The sequence below is a fragment of the Labeo rohita genome, chromosome 25, assembly GCF_022985175.1.
Source record: "Labeo rohita strain BAU-BD-2019 chromosome 25, IGBB_LRoh.1.0, whole genome shotgun sequence".
NCBI lineage: Eukaryota > Metazoa > Chordata > Actinopteri > Cypriniformes > Cyprinidae > Labeo > Labeo rohita.
The window spans coordinates 11,469,506-11,489,568 of NC_066893.1; the positions used below are offsets into that span (position 1 = coordinate 11,469,506).

The 20,063-nt window shown below is 33.9% G+C and overlaps 1 protein-coding gene across 1 annotated transcript in view; it reads right to left on the bottom strand.

Annotated features, from left to right (window-relative positions):
- Positions 1-2,426: 2,426 nt before the first annotated feature.
- The window catches only part of arid3b (AT rich interactive domain 3B (BRIGHT-like)), a 41,285-nt gene continuing 23,648 nt past the window's right edge, over positions 2,427-20,063 (bottom strand). The window contains exons 5-9 of the mRNA XM_051098908.1: positions 11,963-12,146; positions 11,623-11,873; positions 6,299-6,604; positions 6,122-6,211; positions 2,427-4,311 (exon numbers count right to left, since the gene is read on the bottom strand). Coding sequence (XP_050954865.1) covers positions 4,151-4,311; positions 6,122-6,211; positions 6,299-6,604; positions 11,623-11,873; positions 11,963-12,146 — 992 coding nt within the window. The 3' untranslated portion in view covers positions 2,427-4,150. The remainder of the gene's footprint in view (positions 4,312-6,121; positions 6,212-6,298; positions 6,605-11,622; positions 11,874-11,962; positions 12,147-20,063) is intronic.

Genomic DNA, 20,063 nt, shown 5'->3' on the forward strand with positions numbered 1-20,063 from the left:
ACAGCCCAGGATAAGGGAAAAACACAGGACCACCAAACCCACACTCAAAAGAATCTGCAAGTGGACTGAAGAGACAGAGGAACAGCATTTTAATCTGTATCATTCCAAATGTCGGAACAACTGTTAAGTCCTAATCCCCAAACAAAGGAAACTATTTAATCCGCATAAAGTCAGTGTTCTGTAACAGAACAATAAAAACTAGACGTGAACTGCACTACTTATATCTGAAATCTAAATAATCAAAATAATGGTTGGTTTCACATCTCAAGTGTGCTAGTAGGTTAGGTCTACCATACCTTCATGTTGCTTTGTGAAAAGCACCTGAACCAGCAGCCAGAGAAACAAGAGGACAATGATTCCCTCGATCATTCCTTTACAGCCAAACAGTAGGACGGACTGCCACACAGGTTGCCCAGAGTTCTCCTCCTCCTCAGTAGGCATAATAACCAAGGGACACCGGAGCTTTCACTTCATCTTTACCTTCTGAAATAACATCATGTATTTCCAAAGAGATAACTTCAGAACTGTAAACTCCACTAGTCAAAGCAGGATCTCTCATCTGTATGCATCTCTAGGGTTGAACGACTGGTTTCTTTCAAATATTCTACAGGACACTTGTGTCTTTTCTTAGGTAGACATCAAAACTGATTTCGTCAAGTCTGTGTTTTGTCAAAATATCAGTTTCCCAAGGTGAATCAGCAAGCCTGGCTGTGAAATACCATTCATCAGGTTGTCCGAAGAATTTCCAAATTCCAAATTGTCATTCAGTCCAAACAAAATCCCATTGATTCTTTGTGGTATTTCATCTCCTACATCTGTCTTTTGATTATATCCAGGGTATAATCCTCTGACTCCCTTGGTGAGAGACTGAGATGAGTTTAGAGGGTGGTCCTGCACAGGACAGGGGCGGGACACGCCAGAGATGGTGAGAAGAGACACTATACTGGTGACAGGTCAAGGACAACTATGCCATGTGTCCAACACTGTGCCTATTAAAAGGGCATCAACAGTACAATCCCATCCCACCTCCCCCGCAAAACAGCATCTGTCACATCCACTGCGAGTTCCGCGTGGATCAAAATCTCTAGTCTGTTAATGTGAATTGCTGTTTTAAGCAGATATAGATGTTAATATGCATGCATTTTATTATTACATGCACTTCTGCTCATCAGTCATCAAAGGCTTTATTAAGGAATATGAAGTCAGATCTACAAAATCAGATTCAATTAGATTGAGGTGTGGACATAACCATCTGATTATGAAAGGAAAAGATTGATGCACTGCCTCTTGGTGTTTTAAGACATGAACTGCATCTTTCCTGTTATTTTAAAGTAGTTATTGTTATATTTGAATTATTTTTGTAATATATCAGGGTTTTTTTGAATGTCAGTTTTTAATTTTTAATTTGAGTTAGTACTTTAAGTAGCTAATATTTTCTAGGAACTGAACTTTGTTATAATTTTTGTTAACAATAATAAACCTGACAAAACCACCCATAGTGACCATGGTGTCTCATTTCAGGCCTCCAAAACTAAATAAAATAAAATAAAAACATTTCAGGCCTCCAAAACTAAATAAAATAAAATAAAAACATTTCAGGCTTCCAAAAATAAAATAAAATAAAATAAAGACATTTTCGGCCTCCAAAAATAAATGCAATATAACAAAATAATTACATTTCAGGCCTCCAAAAACCAAACCAAATCAAATCAACACATTTCGCCTTCAACACACCTCCAAAAATGAAAATAAATAAATAAAATAAAATAACAATCACATTTCAGGCCTCATGACTTCAGTCACATTTCATTTCATTTATTTTATTTTATTTTTGGAGGCCTGAAATGTAATTTTACTTAACTGAATTTCATTTTTGGAGGCCTGAAATGTGATTATTTTATTTTATTTTAGGAGGCTTGGAATGTGATTTTACTTTTGGAGGCCTGACATGTGTTTTCACTTAACTGAGTTTAATTTAATTTAATTTAATTTAATTGAATGTAATATAATTTAATTTTTGGAGGCCTGAAATCTGATTTTATTTTTTTGTTATCTTATTTTTGCAGGCCTGAAATGTGATTATTTTATTTTAGGAGGCTTGGAATGTGATTTTATTTTTGGAGGCCTAAAATGTGATTTGATTTAATTTTTGGAGGCCTGAAATGTGATTATTTTATTTTATTTTATGAGGCTTGGAATGTGATTTTATTTTTTGTTTTGTTTTATTTTACTTTTGGAGGCCTGAAATGTGATTGTTACATTTCAGGCATCCAAAATTAAAATAAAATTAAAATTTCAGACTTTGAACTATTTAAAAAAAATTAAATAAATAATATTGTGTTAAATGTGAGTTGCCAGATTTTTATTTTAGTCATATTTTACACACAGACTAAGAAAAAACACAAAACAAAGCAAATCTTGCATCAGATCAGACTTTAATTTCATCGTGTAAAGTTGCATGTGTTTATACAGTGAGGTCATCAAAGAGGATAACAAACACATGGTCTTTGGTTTTCAGCTATGTCGTCATCTGAAGAATATAGAAATAAAAACAGAACAAACTAAAAGTGTCCGTATCCCAGCAGGTCCCAGGGTCAAGCAAACGCAGGATTATAAACGGCTAAAATGTCAAGCTAATCGTCGACGAGGCTAAATCGGCATGAGTACGTAAACATAACCAGCCAACAAGCCTCGACTGCTACTGGAAGTGTAATGGAAGACAGTATATGATAATCAATACTTCATGGATATGAGATACTGCATTGTAAAATCTTCAAACAAGAATCTCATCTCGCACTGCCGTATTAACTGAGGTATTTAGCTAATTCATTACCTGAGAGACGTTTTGCAGTATTTCAGTGACGCACTGCAGCCGGTTGAACTACATCCGAGGTAAATCCTGACTGAGGTAGCTATTTCAGTCCCACGCTGACCGAGTCATATCTAGTGTCATTCGTTTCAGGAGGTTCTGAAGTCAAAATTTTATGAAGAAAAAAAAACCCAAAAACAAAATAAAAAAAAATTCCTGAGAAACTCGCTTTCCAATATGGAAAGATACGTGAGGTCTGAAGTTCAACAATTAAAATACAAAATAAAAAACATCCAATCGTTTCCGATTTGAACGTTATCCTGCTTTTCCGTGACCTGGTTTGTTTTTAAAGAACTCGTATGCAAGAATAGCACATTAAATCGAGGCTCTCGTATTCACGAGCCCGTACATGATCGTCCAACGCACAGAAATGACTGACACGAGCGACACAAAGCGTGCGTGTCCACGTAATTTCTTTTCAACCATACATTGTCTTGTGTCTGAGGTAGAGAAAAATTGTTCAACCAAACTGTTGTCTGTAAATATGTCTAAATAAGAACAAAAAAACCAAAACCTCTCAGCTGTGTAAAACGCAATTTCAAACTCAAAACTCTTTTCAAATCATAATAATATTTCTGTATCTAGAAACTAAAAAACGGAAATAGAAAACAATAAAATCAAGTAAATAATTTTTAAAAAAAGGAGGAAAAACAATCTCCGTGACCCCTTTTCTTACCAAACCAACTTTGCGACGCTCGACCGTGATTGGAGCGCGTTTTAAAATCCGTCAAAGAGCAACACAGCAGTATCACAATCGATCCTGAGTCTTTTCAATTCACTGCAGATGAGGTAAATTCAGCAAACTTTAAATAAGAGAATTAATAGACAGCAAAAAATAAGTCATACCACAACCTCACGAATGTGACTTTGGCAGAAGTAGATTTCAATCATGCCACGATTGCTTCGCAGATCAGTGAGCGAACCACTATGAAAGGCGTGATTGCAGATTGTGTTTCCACTCACGATAGCACTGAGATTAAGACAGCTGAGGTATTCGGTTATATCAAACATCTTTAAAAACTTCTCAGTCCTGAGAAAACATGTGGAAAGGAGCCGCTGGGGTCCGTGATGAGCTTTAACAGCTGATGAGTTTGTACGAGAGTGTGTATGTGTGTGGTCCTCCCTTTACTGGAAGGAAAACACAGCTGCGGTTTGTGCAGGAGGCGGAGATCGTGATTTGCAACGTCGCCTCTAGAGGGCAGAACGGCTCGCGCCGCTCTGAGGAGAGACTGGAGTTTGGGTTGGACTGATTGGATGTTTGGTTTAGGGAGCTGGTGATTGTTAGGGTGACACTCCTGTGGCTGGTTCCACAGAGTCAGGGCCCTTTGAGGAGGAAGAGGAGGAGGATGAAGGGATGCCGGGACTGAGGGTGGAGGTCTGGCCTGGGAACATGGCTGTGACAGCGGCGGGAACGGCTACAGACTTCTGAGCATATAAGGATCCTGTAAAAAGTATTGAAAAATGCATTCGTTAATTTACTTAACACTGAAATATTTATGTATTATACACTGCTGTTCAAAATTTTGGGGTCAGTATTTTTTTTAATTTTAGGAAAATGATTAATTGAATGCAACCTTGCTGAATAAAAGTATTAAAATTACTATAAATGTTATAAAAGCAGTAACTTTTTTTTTTTTTTTTCCTGTTTTCAGTAGCAAATCAGCAATTCTGAAGGATCATGAGATACTAAGAACTGGAATTATTGCTGCTGAAAATTCAGATTTTACAATCACAAGAATAAAATTAACATGCAAACTGTTTGTTATTTTAAAAGAAATAATATCTCACAAAATAGAAAAAAAACTAAAAACAAAACTAAACCTGAGTTGATTCAATGCCAGGTGAAATTGTCAGTTTGAAAAAACTAGAGCAGAAATGAAATGCAGAAAAAAAAAAGAATTGTGATAAAAACCCTAAAAATGAGGACAGCCCTAACTTATCCCAAAATGTTAGATTTTAAATTTTACTGGATTGCTTCAATTTTTAAAGTGTTTAATCAGCTACATAAAACTATTACTCTGAGTTATCAAAATGAACACAAGGATAAAATAAAATAAATAAAATAATATAATATAATATAATAAACAAAATAAAATAAAGGAAAACAAAATGGAATAAAATAAAACGAAAACAAATTTTCAGGCCTCCAAAAAATTTTTTTTATAAAAATAAAACAAAATAATTTATTTAAAATTATATTCGTCTGTATATTTTTTATACTGCCCCACGTACATTTACGTTTTAATTGTAGTTATTTTAGTACTTTAAGTAGCTAAATGTGTAGAAAATTGTTTGTGGCACCTGAACTTTATTATAGTTTTTGTTAAGTATAATAAATCTGGCAAAACCACCGATAGTGACCATGGTGTCACATTTCAGGCCCCCAAAAATAAAATAAAATTAATAAAATAAAATAAAAATTCAGGCCTGCAATAAAACAAAATAAAATAATTTATTTCAAATTTTATTTGTCTGTATATTTTATATATTGCGCTGTGTAAATAAACAACTAAAACTACCCATAGTGACCATGGTGTCACATTTCATATTTCAAAATAAAACAAAAAATAAAATTTTTGGAAGCCAGAAATTTTTTTACAATTACATTTGTATATTTTTTATATTGACGCCGCGTAACTAAAAATTGGGGTAAATGTGACTTTTAAGTTTTAATTGTAGTTATTGTAGTACTTTAATGAGCTAAATGAGAATAAAAAATGTTTTTGTGGCAACCGAACTTTATTATGGATTTAAAATAAAATAAAATAAAATAAAATAAACAGTCTGTTTGCATACTATTCAAATCACAGTCTTGATTCAATGCCAGGTAAAATTGCTAGATTTAAAAAAAATAAAAATAAAAGAAAACCTAGAGCAGAAATAAAATGTTGGGAATAAAAAATAATAAAAATGGACAGATTTTTTTAATTTTATTGGATTGCTTCAAATTTTAAAGTGTTTAATCAGCTGGGTTATTAAAATAAAATACATTTTTGCCAGTGTTGAAATGTATTTTATCTGTAACCAGAGTATGCTTACATACAATTCAAATCTCAGTCTAAGATTGATTTGTTTTTTTTTTTGTAGGAATGAATTAAACGTTAAGTCTTAGGGGCTGATGCACTGGCAGTTTTTTCAACGAGAGTCGAATTATATCAAAGCAATAGAAAGGGGGTTTTGGAGTAACCTGAGGTTAAACACGTTATACAAAATTGGACAATCCCACACGTGCACAAATACAATAATACACACCTGAGTAAATAATCCCGTTGACCTCCACAGACACGGTAATGCTAGCAGATCCATTCGAAGAAATGCTGAGAGACAGGTCCTGTTTTTCCTCTGAAAACAAAATCCAAACGTCAGTGACACACATCTTACTTTCTAAGCCACTGAACACGTTTTAGATAAAAACATCACATTACTCACCACGGGTGTTGGTGGCGTTGTTCATCCGCAGGTTGGCGGGGTTCACCTGTGACGCCATGGCCAGCAGGTTTTGTTGGAAAGCCTGCTGCAGTAGCCTCTGCTGCTCCTCCGCCAGACGCGCCATCTTCCTCTCGGGCCCTTCCAGCGCGGAGGCCCCCGCGTTCACCACTCCGGCGCCCATGCCGGTCTCCAGCCTCTCCCTCAGCTGTTCCAGGGTGGCGGCGCGTGCCAGCTGCTGCTGATGCCCAAGAGCCAGCGCTAAGGGGAGACGACCTGGCAACATGGAGGCTGGACCGTCCTCTGGGACTGAGAAATGAAAACAAAACATTTGAAATTTAGTATTATATCTGTTACTATAATCACGTCCATAATGTTATTCCTGACAGTACAATCCATCACATGCTTTGTTGCCTCACACCAACATGAAACATAGTACTTCCATATCTAAACAGGTTATTTAAAGCAATAGTTCACCCGAAAGTGAAAATTACCCTATGATTTACTCACCCTCAAGCCATCCTAGATGTGTATGACTTTCTTCTTTCAGACAAATACAATCGGAGTTATATTTAAAAATGTTCTGACTCTTCCAAGCTTTATAATGGCAGTGAATGGGTGTTGAGATTTTGAAGTCCAATAAAGTGCATCCATCTATCATAAATAGTGCTCCACACAGCTGTGGGAGATTAATAAAGGCCTTCTGAAGTGAATCAATGTGTTTGTGTAAGAAAAACATCTATATTTAAAACTTTACTCCGGTCTCGTGAGAACCAAGTTTTGTTTACAGCAAAGGAAAACCAGTCTCCTCTTGGCTTATATTAAAATCCTCTAACATTTTTCTTTACAAATCCTCGTTTTGAACTTCTAATTCATGACTGGTGCTTTGTTTTGCTCTCGTCTGCACTTCTGCATTCATCACTTCTTACCAGAGCTTACTGTACACCTACGTCCTACAGTAGGGGAAAAAAATAATTTGATCCCCTGCTGATTTTGTACGTTTGTCAGTCTATAATTTTAATGGCAGGTTTATTTAAATAGTGACAGAGCGAATAAAAAAAAAAATCCAGAAAAACGCATTTCCAAAAAAGTTATAAATTGATTTGCATTTTAATTTTAATATAAGCCAAGAGGAGATTGGTTTTTCTTTGCTGTACACAAAACTTGGTTCTCACGAGACTAGCATATTCTCACCCGAGTTTAGTTAGTGGAAGCTAAGAGGAGATTATGATTATGGTTTATAAAGTTTAAATATAGATATTTTTCCTTACACAAACACATCGATTCACTTCAGAAGGCCTTTATTAACTCCCGGAGCTGTGTGGAGTACTATTTATGATAGATGGATGCACTTTATTGGACTTCAAAATCTCAACACCCATTCACTGCCATTATAAAGCTTGGAAGAGCCAGAACATTTTTAAATATATCTCTGATTGTATTTGCCTGAAAGAAGAAAGTCATACACATCTAGGATGGCTTGAGGGTGAGTAAATCATGGGGTGAACTTTCGGGTGAACTATTGCAAAATTGTAAGTGAGAGACAGAATAACAACAAAAAAAATCCATAAAAATGCATTTCAAAAAAAGTTATACACCAATTTGCATTTTAATGAGTGAAATAAGTATTTGACCCCTTCACAAAACATGACTTAGTACTCGGTGGCAAAACCCTTGTTGGCAATCACAGAGGTCAGACGTTTCTTGTAGTTGTCCATCAGGTTTGCACACATCTCAGGAGGGATTCTGTCCCACTCCTCTTTGCAGATCCTCTCCAAGTCATTAAGGTTTCGTTTGGCAACTCAAACCTTTAGCTCACTCCACAGATTTTCCTTGGGATTAAGGTCTGGAGACTGGCTAGGCCACTCCAGGACCTTAATGTGCTGCTTCTTGAGCCACTCCTTTGTTACCTTGGCCGTGTCAATGACCCATTTTCAATGAGGGAAGGAGGTTCTCACCCAAGATTTGACGGTACATGGCCCTGTCCATCGTCCCTTTAATGCGGTACGATTGTCCTGTCCCCTTAGCAGAAAAACACCCCCAAAGCATAATGTTTCCACCTCCATGCTTGATGGTGGGGATGGTGTTCTTGGGGTCATAGGCAGCATTCCTCCTCCTCCAAACACGATGAGGTGAGTTGATGGCAAAGAACTTGATTTTGGTCTCATCTGACCACACCTTCACTCAGTTCTCCTCTGAATCATTCATATGTTCACTGGCAAACTTCAGACGGGCCTGTACACGTGCTTTCTTGAGCAGGATTTCAGTCCTTCATGTACGAGTTACCAATTGTTTTCTTGTCGACTATGATCCCATCTGTCTTGAGATCATTGACAAGATCCTCCTGTGTAGTTCTGGGCTGATTTCTCAGTTCTCATGATCACTGAAACTCCACGAGGTGACAAGTTGCATGGAGCCCCAGACCGAAGGAGTTATTTTGCTTTTTTTCCTTTTGTGAATAAATCGCATCAACTGTTGTCACCTTCTCACCAAGCTACTTGACGATGGTCGTGTAGGTCTACAATCTTATCCCTAACATCATTGGACAGCTCTTTGGTCTTGGCATTGGTGGAGAGTTTGGAATCTGATTCTGAGAATAGGAGCACTCACTTTAAGAGACTGCTCCTAATCTCAGCTCGGTACCTGTATAAAACAGACTTGGGAGCCAGAAATCTTGCTGATTGATAGGGGATCAAATACTTATTTCACTCATTAAAATGCAAATCAATTTATAACCTTTTTGAAATGCGTTTTTCTCGATTGTTTTGTTGTTATTGTCTCTTACTGTTAAAACAAACCTACTATTAAAATTATAAATTGATCATTTCTTTGTCAGTGGGCAAATGTACAAAATCAGCAGGGGATCAAATAATCTGGAACATCCACTGGAACAACACTCTCTCGTGAACACTTGTACAAGAGCGGAAGCTAGAGATTACAATTTATAAAGTTTTAAATATGGATATTTTTCTTACGCAAAGTCATCGCTTCATTTCAGTAGGCCTTTATTAACCCTCTGGAGTCATTTGGAGTACTTTTTATGATGGATGGATGCACTTTACTGGACTTCAAACTCTCGACAGCCATTCACTACCATTATAAAGCTTGGAAGAGCCAGAACATTTTTTATATTTAATATAACTGTGATTGCATTCGTCTGAAAGAAGGAAGTCAAACACCTAGGATGGCTTGAGGGTGAGTAAAGACCCTGATACACTTCAAATGAAATTGAAGAATGAACTGATATGACGTAATTTCGAACAAAATCAGGCCAAAACAAAGTTCATTTCGGCATTTCGAAACAGCTCGCCAAAGGATATGGAATATTTGTAAACAGTAAGTTGCAAAACGGCTATTTAAATATGAATTCTGTGTGTCTCTGTTAAAAAATGGCACAGACGCGCGGTTTTGTTTACTGCTCGTACTGAAATACGTGCGACACCTGTGGTGTTATTAGTGTACGTCTCATTAAAAGAGGACATAAATACATGAACAACATCTCCAGAGCAGCTCTGAGAGTCACTTTGTGAGCATTTTACAGTTTCATTTCAATAAAACTACCGTTATATCATATACAAGTAGAAATTTAAAGGTACACACGCAAAACTGTCAAAATAAAAGTTTGGTTTAATGTGAAGACATTTAGGCAGGAATACATTACTATTGTTCAGAATGTATGTAATACTACTACTAAAATTATTAAAACCTTATTTTTAAGGAATAATCATATCTTTTTGTAATGTTAATTGTAAGAATATGTAAATCGTCTTTATTTACCAAAAAAAAATAAGAATTTTCATTAAAAGTTAAATGAAACGAATGCTTTATGCCTTAATTTAATAACCAGAAACACTGACTTTCTGAGATTTCTTTTTGAGAACATTTCACAGGGCGATTGTAAGAACAAATGAAACTTGTTTTTATGCATTCAAATAATTAGACAGGCTAGAACAGATAAAACAAAGTGGGCAAAAATAAAACATTTCATAAGGGCCTAAATATGTAATTTTTGTTAAACTTTTAATAAATTGATCTTAATTAATTAGACATGCCTTTTGACTAATAACATTTAATTAACCATTAAAAAGGAGTGCAGAAAAATTCAAACAGAGAAAAATTCAAATGGAATTTGTACAAAAAATAAAACGGATTTCATAGTGCCCTAACTGTCTTAAAACAGAATCTAAGTTTATGCAGCTGGACCCAGTTCCCCTATGGCGAAAATTAATGTGATTGTTGCAGTCTATTGAACCAGACTTAAAAACTATTTTGCTAAAATGCTACTTGCTAGTATGCCCACTGGCTATCAATATCCAATAGAAAAAGTCAACTTGGGGATTAATTTGTTCTTGGTGAAATTGTGAAGCAAGATATTTTGACGCAAACATAGTTCCCTGTATTACACATCAGGATAAGTGATTCATTTACTTCGGCCCTTGAGGTTTATTGCTGTCAGCAGCGCCTCACAGGAAAATGCAGTCTCTTAATGGTTTTTACACTCTGAGTTCCCCCAATCACAGGAAATTTGCTTCATTTCCTACATACACTTCCTGCCTGGTTTTGGTTTGATTCTATTCAACATTAAAACTGATTTAAGTATAGTGTGACAATTCAATGAAATATATGTATTTCAACAGTGAAATCAATTAAATGTAAATTTCACTGTACAGCTAGAATATTTTTAACAGGTGTATTTACATATGCCAGACCACATTTAGTAAATACAGTTAGATGCACACTACAAAACTGAAAGATCATGTGACATTGAATACTGGCGTAAAGATGCTGAAAATTCAGCTTTGAATCAGAAATAAATTACATTTTTAAATATATTTTAAATAGTAAAAATATTTCACAGTATTACTGCTTTGCTGTATTTTAAATTAAATAAATGCAGGCCTGGTGAGCAGAGACGTCTTTAAAAAAAATCTTACCGTTCACAAACTTTTGACTGTTAGAGTAATAAACATACGCTAGTTCATAATTTTTTCCTATTGATCAGACAATTCCAAGTCTACTCCACTCTCTTCAATCTGATCGAAATTACATTTAGTTTGAGTGCAATCTGATGGATTGAGGTGCTTATATGAAGGTTCTTCAGTCCGATTAAGCCAATCAATCCCATTATAAATTAATAATTTTGGTGCAAGCAAATGTAGCTGTAAGACTGTGGCTCTCCGTCTCACCACTAGGGTGTGCAAATACACCAAACGCTTAACATGATATACAATGTTTTTCTTTTGCCTAAACAAATGATTCTAGGAAATTAAGGAAATTTAGCTTATAGTCTCTCAAGCAAGAATAATCTTGTTAAAAAGGCTACACACCTGTGGCTTTTTTCAGGGCAGGGCTGGGAGTGGCCTGCAGTCCGTTGTGTGCCGTGGCAGGCAGGTGCATTTTGGGAGGAGAGAGGAGGTGAGGAGCTGAGGCGCTGGGAGAAGGAGAGAAGCGGTACAGGCTGTTGCTGTATCCGGGACGACGGCCCTCTCTGCGGTTGCTGTCGATGGCCGCCTGCAGCTCTCCAGGGGAACTCAGACCCTTCTTCTCACATTCGTATGGGTATAGGTACTTCATATACCTATGACAAGATCAACAACTATCAGCTTACAACCTGACTAAAGGTGTTTCCCCAAAACGTTTGTAGGTAGATAACGTCAAAAGTCTTACTGTGTGCGCAGGGTGAAGGCAGCACTGGTGATGGAGGTGGGCAGGTTCAGGCCTTTGGTGATCTCCCTCCAGATCTTCTTGTTTATCACCTCTACCAGACCTCCCTTCTCGGTCACTAGCTTATACAGCATGTACAGATCCAACACCTGCTTGGCCATAATAGGGATTCGATTCACAGGAGTACCTGGAGGAGACAGAATGGACAGGAACAACTGAGTTAAGGCATTCTGTGTGATGGATCACATCAAACCAGCTGAAGAAACAGAAGTTGGTTGAGTATTTTAGAATTAGCTTAGTTAAATGATGGCGTAATCATATAAACTGATAGAGATGCTAGCAGAAGCTAGTTTATAGCATTAAATAGGGATTGAAGTGATTGAGTTTTTAATCTGTGAGCAATGAGCTGATGTGGGTAGGCCAGTGCAATGAAGCTCATTTGGAGGGATTGCAGTAACTAAAACTGCACATGCACGCACGCACATGCTCTGTTAGCGCAGTTACAAGAGTGTGTACGGAACAGGATGGGGAGGGGCTTTGAGCCCCCATAATGCCATGCTCAAATCCTCCCCCCCACATACCACGCTGGGCCTATTCTGGAATAAAACCAATTAATGTATGTGTGCGTGTGCTTTGTGAGAAGTGGGGGGTTTAAATAGTCCTGGTGAGTTAAGGTCAGGATTATGGCCTAATTTAGCCACTCCATTCTCATTAACATGGATTCACATGCACATAGATGGACACCTGTGCACAAAACAAATATCAATCATTAACAGCAATCCTGTGGCTCCAAAAAAATAAAAATAAAAAAATGTTAAAAAATTATATACACACACACACACACATTTGTTTTTGTGAATTGTGGGAACATTCCATAGACCTCTATAGTTTTTATGTGTGTATATATATATATATATATATATATATATGTGTGTATGTATGTATGTATGTATGTATATGTATATGTGTGTGTATGTGTGATAAACATTTTCAGATAAACATAATTTATTACATTTACTGCAGGCCGGTCCCCACAATGTCAAAATATATATATACACACATATACATACACACACACACACACACACACACACACAATATATATATATACAAACATACATATACACATATATACATTTACATATACATATACACATACATACATACATATACATATACATATACATATATACATATACATATATATATATACACACACACACACACACACACATATATATATATGTATATTCACTCTCAACTTATATTTATACACTCACGCACATATAGTTACCTTTTGAAGTATGTAACTTGCCATTTATTATTTACATAAATATTTAATGTATAACATTAAATTATATATAATATTATAAACTAAATTATACGATACATAGATATACATTTATTCACAAATATTTATTTATTTATTTATTAGGGCTGTCAAACCACTAATCGTGATTAATTACATACAAAATGAAAGTTTGAGTTTGCCCAATACGTGTGTGTACTGTTTTTAATTATTATGTATATATAAATACAAACACATTCATGTATTTATTTCAAAAATATTTACAAGAACATGTATATTATTATAATAGCATTTTTAGATACACTCTTTCAAATAACACTTCATTGATCTTCACACAAATATGAAATATAGCCACTAGTTCATAACAAACAGCAAATGTCTGATTGGTGGTTGTTTATGTGCTTCCTCTTGAGTTCTCAGGATCAGAAAGTTCTGTTCTCAAACCCCTCACAGTGAACGGCCATAAAGCGTTCATTTAGCCAGTGTAATTTAGAAGCCCAGACCTCCAAGACAAGGCTCAGCACCCCCCGGAGAGTCCGGAGCAAGAGCTCCCTTTGAAAGGCAGTTATTTAATGCTGGGAATGACATTACTCATTCATCAAACAATCGCTGCTCAGATTCGAGCGAAAGGTTAGCGCTAGGTCAGAGAGCTCGAGATTCAGGTACAGGTCCACAGGAAATCGCCGCGTCTAGAGAGCGACCTTGTGACACGCTCCATAACTGCAAAACCAATTTAGCTCAAACTCAAGAATGGAAAAGTCATTGCAAGCCTTTTCCTGCTAAAGAGGCTTCATTATTGATTGATGCTAGCTGTGCTACGGCTTAATGCTGAAGCATTGCGCTCCTAATTGATATCATGTTGTCTCCCTTCATACGTCTCAAGAAATGGGCGGAGAGACACGTCAGACGGGGTTAATGAAATAAAAGCATGGTACTAACTAACGCATCTATGAAAAGAGCATTCAGAAGCATTTCACATAAACTAATACAATGCGGTCACTGTTTTGCATGTAGATTCTGATTTCATAGACAAAACTAATCTGTTTGCTCAAAGGAAGTAGAAGCAATTTCTAACTAATTTACTTGATCACACCATCTAATTTCATCCCCTCCCCCACTTGTTTGCAAGAAAAAAGAAAAAGAAGCCAGTGAATCTGACCACTGCCCTATATATAGGAGGAAACAGCTGCCCACATTAAGAAGCCAGCGTTCTGTGATGAACCAATAAGACGCCGGGCTGGTGAAGGAAATTCCACCCTCTGACCTAAACAATGATTGTCATTCTTACTGTAACGCAGCTGTAGAGAGGAAGTGAGGGGGCATACAGGAAGTGCATGGTCTGACATCCGACGAAAGATCCTTGATGATGCTGTGTGGCTAGATCTTTTATTTTGATAAGCCGAGAAACGTTTCAGCGTTGCCTGATCACATTTCACACCACAGTCAAATGGAAAAAAATGGAATTTGCAAAAAGGAAAATTAAGCATATTTAAGGATTATTCTAGTGTTTTACACATTATTTTTATGAAATTTAAGCACAAATTCTCATTACTGCAATGTGTTCGGATGGCTTCTAGGAGTAAGAACAAATACAAAATTAAAAATTGGACAAAACAATTAATAAATGAATAAATTATTAAATCAATTAATGCAAATGGGCTCACCTGATTCTCAGACAAATTCATTTAATTTCTAATGAATCATACTGGTGTGTGTGTGTGTGTGTGTGTGTGTGTGTGTGTATATATTCACACACACACACACACACATACACACATACACATATATATATATATATATATATATATATATATATATATATATATATATATATATATGTATATGTGTATATATACATACACACACACACTTATACATCTATATGTGTGTGTAATATCGCATAAATCTCAGAATTAAACTACTTTTTTTTTTTTTTTTTTTTTTTTTTTTTTATACCATGATGTAGATTACATAATTTAGCATTTGGTTGCATTTATATGTAGTTTATTTGTAATAATTTATATAAAATGTCTAACATTAAAAATTATTATACTATTTTTTTTTATATTTTTTTAATATTTGTAAATAAATGTTTTTAAATATTTTTATTTATACATTTTTATATTTATAATGTATAAATAATTTATTTACATTTTTACATTTCTAAATTCATAATTACAAATTATATTATAATTAAATTTTTTTTTTTTTAAATAAATAAATTCAAATGGACTCAAATTAAATGAAACAATTCGTCCTTTAACAATTTTTTTTTTTACAAAAATATTTAAATGTTTATTTACATATTAATTTTATAATTTATATTTATATCTTTAAAATTCTATAATTCTAATAATTTTTAAGTAAATTAAATTGTGCCAGCGTTACTTTATTACTGAGACACTGTTATAGTTTTATTAGTATTTATTAGTATTAGAATTAGTTTTTATTTAAATAAATATCCATTTTCTTTTTAACTTTAGTTTAAGTTTCCGTAATGTGTTGCATATTTGTCATTTTTTATTAGTTTTTATTTTTTTATTATTTATTTTAGATTCAACTAAATGACAATGAGAATATTTCCTCTGAAAATTACTAAAATAAAAAATGTTTATTTTTATTTTTCAAGTAACATGTTTTTACGGGTTTCAGTTAACTATAATACTTGAGTTGTGCTGAATTGTCAAGAAAATCCTGAAAATCTTAAAAACCTTCACTGACAACATCCTCAACAACGGCAAAATCATAAACAGGGAGTCTGAGAGTCATTTTTCATTTTCTTTGGCAATAAGCACTTTCCATTCTTGTATAAATTATTCATGTTTCCTCCAACACCACCTTACACTCTTTAAAAACACTCTTGTATTCAGCCCTGACTTCAAAGGAACTAGTTTCACATGGGCTCACAGAGAAAACTGTTGTTTTTGTGTATATAAATGAATACTTATTATATATAGCCTGCCTATCCAACAAACCACTAGGTCGTAATTCAGCTGGATTTAAATGCTGCACGAGGAATTTGCCGTCATGCTTGATTTAGCGCATTTGATTAAGACTTCAACATGTTTACTGGTTTAGGAGGGCCGTGTCCCTTTACCGCTGAGCCATAAAAACAAACGGATCTAGGGCTCAGTGCAAGACTGCGTTCCTCTGGGGGACAGCGAACACTGACGCAAAGAGAAAGGGATAAGGAAAGACTTTTTCTGGATCTTCCTGACTCTCCCAGATAAATCTGTAGTCGGTGGTCATAAAAGGACAGAGGCGCTCGGGTGGGAAAAGAGCAGCCCACTTCAAACCCAGGATGTCATAAACATGCTTGGGAGAGTAACAAGCCTCAAGAGTGACAAGACAAACGCTCCAAACAGGACATGCCACACTTATTATGAAGTCACACAATAGAGGCCGTGCACACATATAACCTCCTCCCTGCTGACTATAGGAAACACAGCAGCACTTCTATCGCAGCTGTTCGCTATGTCAACGATAAATAAAAATGGACGACACATGCTCTTAGTCATAATTCAAAACTACTCTGTTACCAATGAGAAGCTACACACATTAAAATGGGCCAGTTCAATGATTCAAAAAAGTGTCATGTGATACGCGTGTTCGACATTAGTGTTAAACAGATACATTTATGAGACTATTATATGGTTCTTTTGAACACTTAGATCTAATTGGTCAATTGTGACATTTTCAAATATATTTGTATAAATACTGTGTAACATTTTTCTTGGCCATTTTAAAATATTTGGTACAGTAACAAGTACTTTTTGGCATCCTTAAATGCCATTATTGCTCAAACAAAACAACAAACAAAAATACAATTTAATATTTTAAAAATATAAAAATATTATAACACTGATATTAAAATTCAAATCGATGTCTATGAAATTATTGTCATGGGATAAAAATAAGACATGATAAAAAAACAAATATCTAACATGAAAGTTATATAATATTGTTTCAATTAACTGGAAATAACTGTTACATTAAAATATACAGTATAAAAATAATATTAATCTGTACGATTTGTGCAATATTGCAAGATTACTATATATAATTATAATTTATAATAATTATAACTATTAATTAATTATAATTATAACTATTACTATTTTTTTTTTTACGCATGTATATTTACATACATCTATATTGTTGTTTATTCATTTTTATTTCATATATATGAAATAAATCAAATAAATAAATAAATAAATAATAAATATATAATAAATAATCAGTTTATTATTTTTTATATTTTCATTTAAGGTAAAGCTATAATTTTGTTGAGCGTTTATTTATTTATTTATTTTTTACATATTTACATACATTTATTTATTTAGTTTTTGTTATTATGTTTTAAATTATATTTTTTACAATATAATATTTACATACATCTAAGTAGTATTTATTTATTTATTTATTTATTTTTTAAATTAATTTTCATTACAGTTTTTGTTATACTCAACATGTTTAATAAATTATATTAATATATAATAATAACAACAACAACAACAACAACAACAACTCAATATAATCAGTTTTTTATTTTTTATATTTTCATTTAAGGTAAAGCTATAATTTTGTTGAGCGTTTATTTATTTATTTATTTATTTTTTTTTTTTTTTTACATATTTACATACATCTAAGTAGTTTTTTAAATTAATTTTCATTACAGTTTTTGTTATACTCAACATGTTTAATAAATTATATTAATATATTATAATATATAATAATAATAATAATAATAATAATAATAATAATAATAATAATAATAATAATAATAATAATAATAACAACAACAACAACAACAACAACAACAACAACAACAACAACAACAACAACAAAACAACAACAACAATTCAATATAATCAGTTTTTTATTTTTTATATTTTTTATTTTAGGTAAAGCTGTAATCATTTTGTTATGCATTTATTATTATTATTATTTTTTTTTTACATATGTATATTTACACACATTTATATAGCTTTTTTATGAATAAATTTTATTTCAGTTTTTGTTATACTCAGTATGAACCAATATGATTCATTACGAAATAAAAAAATATATTCATATTATAATAAATTACTAATTAATTAATTTTTAATATAATTATATTTGATTAGATTAATAGTCATTATAATCAGTTTATTATTTACATTTTCATTTTAGGTAAAGCTGTAGTAATTTTGTTGTGCATTTTGGTCATTTTTAGTTTTTTTTATTTTATACATATGTATATTTACATACATCAATATTTTTTATTGACTTATTTCAGTATATATAACAAAAAATTAATTATATTAATATTATAATAAATTATTATTAATCAATTATTGATAAAATTATATTTTATTAATAATTAATATGTTTTAATTTTTGTTTTTTACATTTTTGTTTTAGGTAAAGCTATAGTTATTTTGTTGCACATTTTTGTCATTTTTAGTAATTTAAATTTTCTTTTACATATGTATATTTACATACAACTATATATTTTTGTTATTAAAAATTTAAATAATGTTAATGTTTTTTAATGGTGTAAGTTTACTTTCAGTTTTAGTTTACTAAAATAACTAATAACTGATAAAGTACCAATATATCTCACATCCATAATGACATGATAGTCTTTACTTGTAAAATAAATTGTTCTAGCTGCAAGATGTATTCGGATGAGTCACGTTCAAAAACAGCAAATACACATAAAACATTTTGTTTGTCTAAATTAACTATTACTTATCATAAGTTTTTTTTTCTTTTTATGATGATTACGATGACATCTTCATACATACTGCCAGCACACTGCCTAAATCATTTACGTGTTGGCAGTACAATAATGATTTCACCATGGTTTCATCTATTCCTTTATTGTTTTAGTGAAATTAACTGTGTTCTAAAGTTGTTCTATAACCAACAAGTGCAACTTGTCTTAAGAACTTAATCTACCTGGTTTATATTGCCCATTTTGAAACTGTGTTGCCGCACAACCTCCCGAGCTGGTTTTCTGCATTCCTATAACTTATCACGCCCTCTCTCTTTCCCTGCTCATCTTGTCATCATTTCCTCTCATCCATGCAATCCCCTCCCCGTCCCGCTGTTATTCAGCAGTCACTCCATTGTCTTTGCTTTCTACTGTCTGTCATTCTTCTAATATCAAAGGTGGGGCCCTGAGTTTTAGGGTCTCATTAATCTTCAGAAGAGGGACAGGGGCCCCTTAATCCACCTCAGCCACCCTCTATCTGATCCCCCCAGGCCCCGAGCAAGGCGCCCCCCACCTCTCAGACCCCAATCAACACGCACACACACCGAACATCCCCTCGCAAAACTCCCCTGCAGCCACTGCTCCTGTCCTCCTCCCATCTTATCAAATTTCAAGGGCTCTGATGTGGACAATACACAGGGCAGAGGCCGACTTTTATAGACGTTTGTGTAAAGTTAGAAAGATCAAAGCGTAAATATATATACACACTGTGGGTGTGGCATGTTGTGGAATATTACTGGGTTTAAAGGACTAAAATTAAAATTTACTCACCCCTGTGTCATCCAAGATGTTCATGTCTGTCTTTCTTCAGTCGAAAAGAAATGAAGGTTTTTGAGGAAAACATTCCAGGATTTTTCTCCATATAGTGGACTTCAATTGGAGCCAACAGGTTGAAGATCCAAACTGCAGTTTCAATGCAGCTTCAAAGGGCTCTACATGATCCCAGCTGAGGAATAAGGTCTTATCTAGTGTAATTTTCTCAAAAAAATAAAAATGTATACACTTTTTAACCACAAATGCTCATCTCGCACTAGGTG